This window comes from Salvelinus sp. IW2-2015, linkage group LG11, assembly GCF_002910315.2.
Source record: "Salvelinus sp. IW2-2015 linkage group LG11, ASM291031v2, whole genome shotgun sequence".
Classification (NCBI taxonomy): domain Eukaryota; kingdom Metazoa; phylum Chordata; class Actinopteri; order Salmoniformes; family Salmonidae; genus Salvelinus; species Salvelinus sp. IW2-2015.
Window position 1 is genome coordinate 41,783,811 of NC_036851.1, and position 10,892 is coordinate 41,794,702.

The window sequence follows — 10,892 nt, forward strand, 5'->3', positions numbered from 1 at the left end:
AATTTGTCATCAAAAAAGCTATATTCATGCAAATAGAACAAAAACTCTTCAGCTATTCTATGTTATATTTATGTCGGTTGTGAAGCTGTTATCTATTGACTTGTGTTTGTGTTTCAGTTTGCTGATGACTTCTCTCTGATGTCAGGATTGGACTCCCCACTGGACACCAAGCCCAAGACAGATGAGGTTTGTCATATGAGGGCTACATTTCTAGGTTGAAGGGGTTTGTTTATCTGGTTTAGGATGATGGTGTTATGGTAGTTGATGGGGTTTGTTACCTTCCTATTACTCACTAAACTGTGACAACAAATTCTGGTCAGGTACTTCTCTTCTCACGCGCCTTTCCTTTCCATTACCAATGACAGACAAGCTGCTAACATCATCCTATCATCTCACTAGACTGGACTTGTATAATGCGCAGCACCTGAACTCTTCTCTGCACCTCGTCTAATGGCTTGAACCATATGCGTTTATAGAGTGTGCCCACCACATCAATCAAAGTTGACATGGCTAAAAAGGATCCTGCTAGTTGGTTACGGCGTTGCTGCCCAGCTCCGCGGCTGAGATGCCTCTCTGAAGGGGCCACAGACTAAGGTAGACTCCAGTTTACGTTGGTGTATTAACCACGCTACAGTACAAGGCTCTTGAGGGTGGCTATCCTGGGTAGGGGCTATCATTGATCACTAGTTTGTGTCATCGTCATTCTTTCACTGTTTTCACACAATGTATCGAGATCATGAATTAACACAGTGACACAGTAACAGAGACTCACAGTGCATTGGATGCAGTGAAGGATGTTTACTGTACCATTTTACATTTTAGCCATTTAGCAGACGCTCTTTCCAGAGCGATTACAGGAGCAATTAGAGTTAAGTACCTTGCTCAAGGGCACGTCGACATGATGCTCACCTAGTCGGCTCAGGGATTCGAATCAGCAACCTTTCGGTTACTGCCCAAAGCTCTTAACCGCTCGCTACCTGCCACCTGCTTTACCATTCTGCAATTTTATTTGACGACATGAGGAAGAGGGTGCTCTTGTTCCTGCATGAGTACTACTATGTGGGTTTGGTTGAATTGAGCCCACAGCCATCCAGAAGCTCAGTTGGTATAGGAGCTGAGCAGTATCACAGATAGTAGCCTAGTGTTGTATTCACTAACCTCTCCTGCTCTGGGTTACAGGTACAGGTGGAAGTAGTTCCCCCAGGAGCTATGGCAGCCAAAGAGGTAAATCATCTCTCTCTTTTCTCTCTATATTTAGTTATTACATTTTCCAATTTTATTCATTAAACATCTAATTTATTACATTTAGATAAGTATTACATTAACCAGTGTTTATGTATTAACCGTTGTTACATGTGTCAATACATTGAATTTGCTCTGTTTCTGTTTATACATTGAGTATTAACTCATCCTTGATTGTAGCCGGCACCCATGCACCCAGCCAAAGCTACACCTCCTACCACGGGAGGAGGCAATATTGTAGGGGAGGCGACAACTCCATGGAAAGCTGAAGTACCAAAGCTTCAAGAGTCTCTGAAACAGACAGCCAAGGTAGATTGCAGACAGTCGAGAAGTGTGGGGCCTCTCTCTTTGGATCTTTATTCTTTACCTGACCTGGCTCTCTTTACGCTCACTTCCCCATTCAACACACTCTTCCTGGGTCATTATTCCATGTGTTATGTCTTCCTCATCTCTCCCGTGATCTTGAGGTTTTAGTCATTCTTCCACCCTTGGTATTCTATCTTCCTCTTCTCTCTGCGATATATTTCAACACATATCTCTGCTTTGGACTTCCTTACTCTGGCCTAGAGGTGTCTGTGTGTCTAAGTGGGAAGTGGACAGACACTCTTACTCTTAAGCTTACTCTTAGAGTCTTCCCAGCATGCCCACATTTGTGGTACGCTCAACACGTCAAGACAAACCATGTCTGCCTTGTCTGTCACATCTGTTGTCACCACAGAAAAGCCACAATATATTTCCACTTTTTCTTCTGGTTGCATCACACCATATATAGTATTGCTTCTGGGTTTGTTTACCTGGTTTAGGTTGATGGTGGTTTGTTTACCTGGTTTTAGGTTGAATGGGTTTGTTTACCTGGTTTTAGGTTGAACTGGGTTTTATGTTACCTTCTATTACTCTACTAAACTGTGACAACAAATTCTGGTCAGGTACTTCTCTTCTCACGGCGCCTTTCCTTTCCATTACCAATGACAGACAAGCTGCAACAATGATCCTATCACTCTACTAGACTGTGACTGTAAGATTATGCGCAGCACTCTGAACTCTTCTCTGCACCTCGTCTAATGGCTTGAACCATATGCGTTTATAGACTGTGCCCACCACATCAATCAAAGTTGACATGGCTAAAAAGGATCCTGCTCAGTTGGTTACGGCCGTTGCTGCACCAGCTTCCGCGGCTGTAGATGCCTCTCTGAAGGGGCCACAGACTAAGGTAGACTCCAGTTTACGTTGGTGTATTAACCACGCTACAGTACAAGGCTCTTGAGGGTGGGGCTATCCCTGGGGTTAAGGGGCTATCATTGATCACTAGTTTGTGTCATCGTCATTCTTTCATTGWTTTCACACAATGTATCCAAGATCATGAATTAACASAGTGACACAGTAACAGAGACTCACAGTGCATTGGATGCAGTGAAGGATGTTTACTGTACCATTTTACATTTTTATGTAAATTAGGTATTTCTGTTTTATTTTTTAGAAATTAGCAAAAAAATATATACCTGTTTTCACTTTGTCATTATGGGGTATTGTGTGTAGATTGATAAGGGGGGGGGAATTATGTAATCCATTTTAGAATAAGGCTGTAACGTAACAYAATGTGGAAGAAGGGAAGGGGTCTGAATACTTTCCGAATGCACTGTATATAGTGTATAAGCCTTCCACAACCATAAGACCATCTAATATTTGAATTATTTTTTCAAAATAGTTTAACCTGCTTTTTTGCTATAATTACTGATCTGGCTTTCAAGTCTGTCTGTGAAAATGCCCTTTTTTGTTACAAATGTAACTAGAACCAAGCATAATGCACATTCACTAATAATGACTAACTTCTTGTAGTAGGCATTAGCTAATGCTAATGACATGTTGTATTTATGATACATACAAGATGACCATGACATATAATTTTAACACAGTGTCAGCTGTAATAGCTTTTGACAACTGATGTGTCATACTAACGTTCTGTAAAGACAGCTTTCTAGTGAAGGCTTGAAATGAGCTTTCCCCTGTTCCTCTCAACTAGAACCTAAGAAACAGTATTTAACAAACCAAATAATCTTTCTCTTCTTCTTCCAGAAATCTGAAGAGTTTAAGTCTGCGCCTSTGACCAAGTCTCCTGCTCCCCCCGTTGACAAGAKAGCTAAGGTGYAAAYGGTAAATAACACCAAAGAAAGCAGGTCCTACAHCCTGCATGACTACATAACATAAGCCATGCATAAAACGAAATAAACAGTGACAAARGCTTATGTCCAGTGTTAAACTGGGATSTCCAATGTTGCAGCTGACGCTGTGCTACTGTTGTGTTGAGTAATTTGTCATCAAAAAAGCTATATTCATGCAAATAGACAACAAACTCTTCAYCTATTCTATGTTATATTTATGTRGGGTTGTGAAGCTGTTATCTATTGACTTGTGTTTGTGTTTCAGTTTGCTGATGACTTCTCTCTGATGTCAGGATTGGACTCCCCACTGGACACCAAGCCCAAGACAGATGAGGTTTGTCATATGAGGGCTACAGTTTCTATCTAACAACCAATGAAATACTAGTATTTTACGGAAGACCAGTAGAGATGTATTGTAGTTGTTCTTGTTCTATGCACCATCTAATGTGCTGTTGATCACATGATCTAATCTCCCTCCTTATGTCCCACTTCCCCCCTCTCTGCCTCTGTGTTCCTTTCTCTGTCTGTATCTCCCMCTCTGTGTGTCCCTCTCTCTGCCCCCCTCTGTCTGTGTGTCTCCAGGGTGGCTCCATGTCCCTGGATGCTCTCAGTGCTCTGGGAGACTCTCTGCCTGCTCTAGAACCAGCACCTGAACCTCCCAAGATCAGACATGAGGACATAGTCACGGTATACTCACACTGACTTGTATTCCCTTTCTTTATTTATGGGGCTCATAGCTGAATTGTTTAGGCTGAAGATGACAGCAACTCCTGCCTTGACGGATTGAGTTAATGTGGTATTTCGTATGGCCACAGGTGCGAAACTTGTGTGACATTATTTTGTGTTAATTTCTGCTCTTCAGGAGGGCAAACTCACATCGAAGAAGGGAGTGTTTGTGGGTGAGCGAGATGACACACTCCCACCAAAGTACAGGTTAACAGAAAACAAAGTCAAAGACCTGCCTCCTCTGAAGCCAGAGGTGAGTCTCATATAGGCAAAACGCAAGTCATTGGGAGATAAGAGGACAAATTCTGTATCACTTTTAGAAGAACCAGGAGGAACCAGGAATTATTGAAACGAGGGAATCTCTCTCTCTCTCTCCCCGRCAGCCCTCCATGGACTCTGGTGAGGCTCTGGAGATCTTGTCAGGTGACTTCATGTCTTCCTGTGTGGCTCCAGCTGTCCAGGCTCCTGTCCTCTGCCCCCCAGCTCCTCCCACACAGGTGAACAACACTCTCTACGATTGATCGTTCACTTATCAAACCATCCACTGATTGGTCTGCTCTGTATAGATCTATGATCATCCAATATGTCTTTTTATGTCTAGCTGCTGACGTCTCTTCGTTTTTTAATTATCAGTAGTATAACAGCTTAATTAACATGTACATGCCTTGTTTTTGTTTTTTCCTTTCTTTCCTCTCTTTTGACTCCAGGCCTCAGATGACTTTGCCTTGGATGCTCTGGCAGGGGACTTTGTAGCCCCAGCTGTTGCTCCTGCAGTCAAATCTGCTGTTGACCGCCAGGTACTGAGACACACTTCATGTGATATCATTGTTGTCTTATGCTTCATTCACATCCAAAATATCGGGTCAGTCAGATTCCCATTGTAACTTGCCTGTGTGTGTAGCTATCTAGAGGGACAGTAGATGCTTTGGATACCTTGTCAGACTCCCTGATGGACAAGACTCCTATCCCAGAGCCTGCTCCTGTCTCAGTCAGAGACATCGTCAAGGTACTTAGGTTTTATAAAGGGTTTATGCATGCTTCATTAAGCCTACATAAGATATACTTAGTTTAAAGTGTGACGGAAAATTCCCTTAGGCAGTTTTGTTGCACAAAGGCTAAATAATCTGCATTTTCGAGATTATCATCTCCATTCCTTGGTCAAAATAGAAGCTTTACCGCAATGCAACTAAACCTGTAACAGATAGCATTAGCTCATATTGGCTATTTGATATCAGTCTGCTCTCTGCTCATCCTAGGAGAAAAAGATTATGGAGGAGAAGCTTACCAAAGTGGGGGAGAGGGATGACAGCCTTCCAGCTGAGTACCGGCCCACAGAGAAAGACCGAAAGGTAACATGTCCATAGTTGTAGTAGGAAATAAAACGGGGAATCCTGAAGATGCTAATCTAATGTGCTAATGTTAACGTGAATGCTAATAGGTGTGTAAATAAATGGGTAAACAACCTTTGTGTATTTACACTCCACTACACACCCAGAACATTTAGCAATAAACCATAAATAATACTGTACCATTCTGATCACTTTTGGACTAAATAATATAAAACAGTTTACCCTGTGCCAATAAATTATGTGAGGTGGATATAGGGTGTAAGCAAGGCTGTATAAGGTTGTGTCTTTTCTTCTCAAAGGCAATGGCAGAGGCCAAAGTCCAGGCTGATGTTAGACCCAAGCAGGTGAGGTTTCTGTCCAATTGTATCTATAAACGCACACATAAGTCATATTCAATGTCGTACTGTGTTGAACACAGTGCAACTCATAAAGGTCATGTTTAAGTCAAGTAAACCAGATGTACAGTACCTAAGTGACCGTCTTCCTCTCTCTTTACAGCCATCGATGGATGACAGTGAGGCCCTTGACCTCTTGTCTAGAGACTTGTCTTTCTCAGCTGGTCCAGCTGCAGCCTCAGTAGCCGTGACAACAGAGCAGAGACAGCCCAGACTGGAGGTACTTACCTACTGCAGACTAACAATCTAACAGACCGCTAAAGTGAGTCTCAGAGTAGGAGGGCTGATTTAGGATCAGTTTAGCCTTTCAGATCACAATGAATAAGATTATATAGACGGGTGAGACCTAATCCTAAATTAGCACTCCTACGCTGAGACGCTTTTTGAATACAGGCCCTGAGATGTTCTGTTGGTTGGCAGGTTAATGAATTGACTGGCTATTTGTGTTTCTCTGTCCAGCCCATGTCTGCCCCTGTCCTGGATGACCTGGCAGGCACCCTGCTCCCAGACACCCCCGAGTTCAAATCCAAGGGAGACAAGCCAAAGGTGAGGAGGGTATCTAGCAGCAACATGGTCTCATTAGAATAATTATATCAAAATAGTAACATTTTACCATTGTAGTTGTATGTCTCCGTGGCTTTCATATTAGTTATGTCTCAAAACATTCATACATTTTTCTAATGTAGACTTCTAGTTTAGGAAAAGCTAACGAAGGCCGGGATTTAATACAATTGCAGGTTATAGGTAATTCAGCTTTAAAAGGCAATGTTCCTGCGGTCGCGGAGATTGCATTCACAGTAAACGCTGCTTATGTCAGCTCAATCAGACATTGCATTTAAAAGACATTGCTTAAAACCCTTGATTTAATTGAATCCCAGTCTAACCATTGATTCTCTGGTTATAGAGACAGTCGTTGTTGATTGTCTTACAGCGCCCTCTAGTGTTAACCAGACTTCTTACAAGTCTCCCATATCACATATGACCATGGTGCCCCCTGAAGTTAAATCCACTCTGACCAAGGTCTCAACTTTGTTTGTTGCAGAGCAAGAGCAAGTCAAGGTCAAAGTCAAAGGTAAGGATACTATAGAAAACATGAATGAAATTAGATCCTAATAATCATTTGAGATACATGCCCATATTCATGTGATTTGGTATCAATGTCCTCTAATTGACTTGAACTTTTGCCTCAGAAACAAAGGGAGGAGGATCCGTCATCCATAGACCACCTGTCTGGACAGCTGAGTTCAGACGTAGTGTCAGCATCCACAAATAAGGGTGGCAAGAGCTAGACATCTATGTAAGGACTACAAGACTCAACCATCTTTATTGAAACCATTTTTATTTATTTTTTTACCTGTATTTAACTAGGCAAGTCAGTTAAGAACACATTCTTATTTACAATGACGGCCTACACCGGCCAAACTCAGACGATGCTTGGTCAATTGTGTGCCGCCCTATGGGACTCCCAATCACGGCCGGTTGTGATACAGTCTGTATTCGAACCAGGTTGTCTGTAGTGACGCCTCTAGCTGAGATGCTGTGCCTTAGACCACTGCGCCACTTGGGAGACAATCAATCAATTTCAATCAATTTTATTTTATATAGCCCTTCGTACATCAGCTAATATCTCGAAGTGCTGTACAGACACCCAGCCTAAAACCCCAAACAGCTAGTAAAACAGACAATGTGACTGTAATGCATGTTTGCATGTCTCTTATTCCCTAAAGTACTAGCATACATACTTTTTAGTTTGAATCTACTGGCTTATTAGTATCTTCTAACAGGTTTTTGAGTCTTCTCCTGTGACATTGACTGATGTATGTTTCTGATGTTTCTGATATATTGCAGGTTTCTAGCGCACTACATGTCCCCTGCCACACGGTGGCGTCACCCGAGGGAGCTGCTATGAATGATTCTATTTTTCTAAATGGTGGAGAACATATACTGGATAAAAAACAAACATGACCACACACTTACACACATGCGCATGTGCACACACACACCACAGTGTGCAATGACTTTCCTGCTTGCTTTCGCAAATGACAGAAGATTGTACTAGTTTTGGTTTCTTTCATTTGAGATGAGGAGAGCAAAATAAAGAGAGAGCGAGCGAGGGAGGGAGTTTGTCCTGACTTATTTCCCAGGATTGACAGAGAATCTGTCCAATCCTGTAAGGAAAATTAAATCTGGGCTTTGCCCACAAGTGGCCTGACTGACTGTCCATCCTAGCTAACTGTCTGCATTGCCCCAACGTTGCAGTGACGTTGCTGCAGCATTGGGGGTAATAGTGAGTGTCATGTGTTTAGGAACAGTATATAGGGGTTATGTAGGTTTGGGATGTCTGTCCAATCTTGATGTACACAGAAAAGTGAGTTTTCTCTTAACTGGACACCCACCATAATACACTAGTGTACAGCATAGTCTGCTCAATATTGAAACGTATAAAAGGATTTACAGGAAATGATCTGCTTGATACGGATGCATCTGAGAGCAATTCTATATTTTTACTTTCTGTAAAGCAATATCTATTAAGAAGGGTTTATATATGTGTGTACTTTGCCTTATAAAAGCATTTATTGGTTTCAGAAGGTGGACACAGAAGTTAACTTAGGCAGTCACTACGTCTGTAAACTGTCTTTGTTTGTATACTGTAAAGACTTGCTCTAGATATGAGGACACTGTGTAATTTACACAGTTTAAAGGGCTATCACTTCTAGTCAAAAAGACCAAAGCTTTGTAGATTATTTCCCCAAGATGGTATCACAGAATTCTACATATTTAGGRGCAGGTCTCAAACTTGAAACTTGAGAGATATTTTGGAAATGGGAATTCTAATGAAATAAATACAAATATGTGAATAATAATTGTGTTGTGTGTATTCAGCATTCATGTGTCTGAAGTAACTCCTTGTGCCACCCTCAACAACCGAAAACAGAAACATACTTTTTGTAGCTAACATGGGGTAACCTAAAATGTACATTGCCAATAAATAAATGACTGCCTATAACAAGACACGACAGTAGTATAATACATTTGTGTAAAAGGGTCTTTCGGTATAGGGAACTTACTGTATATCTGTGTTGCAGTTAAGGGGAAGAAAGTCATAATATTTTAGAAACATTTTCACATGTAATATTAGGACAATCTTTCTCTTGTACAAAGCAGCGCAGGTGTTTTTTATTTTATTTTGCAAAGCTTTACAAAGCTCCWTCCGCCTCTCAGTTTTGGAACGTGTGTTCAACCTCGACTCAAGGTCTTGTCTTGTTTTTTACAGAGAAAATTGTATTTACTTTATTATAAACACTAACCAGGCTTAGAYAAGTCTGTTGTTGGCTATAGGATGGTGCTGCCATTCTCGACCTGAATATAAGAGAAGCTTGTCTTTCTAACTACAAACTCAGTTGGACTTTTAGGGGAGAAAACTCCCAAAAGTGTGGACATTCTCTTTTTTCAACTACTAATTTTCTAGGCTGCATACATCATAACAAGACTCATGTTTGACATATTAAAGAAGGAAAATGTCCTGTCTTTTGTAATGTGGGCATTGCTTCTTTCTAAAGCAAAATAATTGTAACGTTTTAAATGAACAAATAAAAATATTGATTTAATATTTTTTATAATTAATTTAATATGGAAATGTATATGAAAATGTTAATACACTATATATACAAAGGTATGTGAACACCCCTTCAAATTAGTGGATTTGGCTATTTCAGCCACACCCGTTGCTGACAGGTGTATTAAACCGAGCACACAGCCATGCAATATAATTTGACCAACATTGGCAGTAGAATGGCCTTAAGAGCTCAGTGACTTTCACCGTGGCACTGTCATAGGATGCCACCTTTCCAAAAAGTAAGTTTGTCACATTTCTGCCCTGGTCAAATTTAAGTGCTGTTATTGTGAAGTGGAAACGTCTAGGAGCAACAATGGCTCAGCCGTAAAGTGGTAGGCCACACAAGCTCATGGAACGGGACCGCCGAGTGCTGAAGCGCATACCCCGTATGTCCTCGGTTGCAACACTCACTACCGAGTTCCAAACGGCCTCTGGAAGCAACGTCAGCACAATAAATGCTCGTGGGGAGCTTCCTAAAATGGGTTCCCATGGCCGAGCAGCCCCACACAAGCCTAAGATCACCATGCCCAATGCCAAGCATCGGCTGGAGTGGTGGAAATTATATGAAAGCTCGCCACCGCCGGACTTTGGAGCCGTGGAAACGCCTGAATCGCGTTTAATCATCTGGCAGTCTGCCGGACTAAACTGGGTTTGTCAGATGCCAGGAGAACGCTACCTTCCCAAATGCAAAGTGCCAACTGTAATGTTTGGTGTTGGAGAAATTATGATCTGGGGCTGTTTTTCATGGTTCGGACTAGGCCCCTTAGTTCCAGTGTAGGGAAATCTTAACGTTACAGCCAGGCCTAATCGCACAACATCAGTGCCCAACCTCACTAATGCTCTWGTGGCTGAATGGAAGCAAGTCCCCGCAGCGATGTTCCAACATCTAGTGGAAAGCCTTCTCAGAAGAGTAGCAGCAAAGGGGGYGACCAACTCCATATTAATCCCCATGATTTTGGAATGAGATGTTCGACYAGCAGGTGTCCACATTCTTTTGGTTATGTAGTGTACATTCTAACAGAAAAATGAAGGCAGCATATTTATATGAGTTGGTTCAATACTCTTGTTTTGTTTGGTGGGTGGGTGTTTCATGTGTACATGGGGGTATATTGGTGAGTGAATGCAGGACTCATGGTTGCAATGGGATACGGTGATGTTGAAGAGGAAGAGGAGGCCACAGCCAGCAGCCAATGGGGCCCAAACAATCAAATCACAGGAGCACTAGGGTCCACCTTTCCCACTGCAAAAACACAAGTCAAACACAGAAGACATTTGGGATAAATGTTTTACAATGTTCAACCCCATTCAATAATGGAAAATCCTACTTTGATTATCCAAATCAACCCTATCAAAGATATGAGGGCATTTATATAATGAAAAGAATACATGTGATGATGATGATGTC

The 10,892-nt window shown here is 41.8% G+C and overlaps 1 protein-coding gene across 16 annotated transcripts in view; it reads left to right on the top strand.

The window, feature by feature from the left end:
- LOC111970741 (calpastatin-like) overlaps positions 1-9,479 on the top strand; it is a 59,402-nt gene extending 49,923 nt beyond the window's left edge. For 10 of the 16 annotated variants that reach the window (XM_070445746.1, XM_070445750.1, XM_070445748.1 and 7 more), the window contains 17 exons: positions 1,180-1,224; positions 1,423-1,551; positions 2,330-2,452; positions 3,316-3,393; positions 3,667-3,735; positions 3,984-4,088; positions 4,264-4,380; positions 4,511-4,624; positions 4,835-4,924; positions 5,029-5,133; positions 5,384-5,476; positions 5,776-5,820; positions 5,975-6,091; positions 6,331-6,417; positions 6,914-6,943; positions 7,062-7,168; positions 7,720-9,479. In XM_070445746.1, the coding sequence (XP_070301847.1) occupies positions 1,180-1,224; positions 1,423-1,551; positions 2,330-2,452; positions 3,316-3,393; positions 3,667-3,735; positions 3,984-4,088; positions 4,264-4,380; positions 4,511-4,624; positions 4,835-4,924; positions 5,029-5,133; positions 5,384-5,476; positions 5,776-5,820; positions 5,975-6,091; positions 6,331-6,417; positions 6,914-6,943; positions 7,062-7,160 (1,446 nt within the window). In that variant the 3' untranslated portion in view covers positions 7,161-7,168; positions 7,720-9,479. The remainder of the gene's footprint in view (positions 1-1,179; positions 1,225-1,422; positions 1,552-2,329; positions 2,453-3,315; positions 3,394-3,666; positions 3,736-3,983; positions 4,089-4,263; positions 4,381-4,510; positions 4,625-4,834; positions 4,925-5,028; positions 5,134-5,383; positions 5,477-5,775; positions 5,821-5,974; positions 6,092-6,330; positions 6,418-6,913; positions 6,944-7,061; positions 7,169-7,719) is intronic. The other 6 variants (XM_070445747.1, XM_070445752.1, XM_070445755.1 and 3 more) reach the window with 3 other exon arrangements.
- The last annotated feature ends 1,413 nt before the right edge of the window (positions 9,480-10,892 follow it).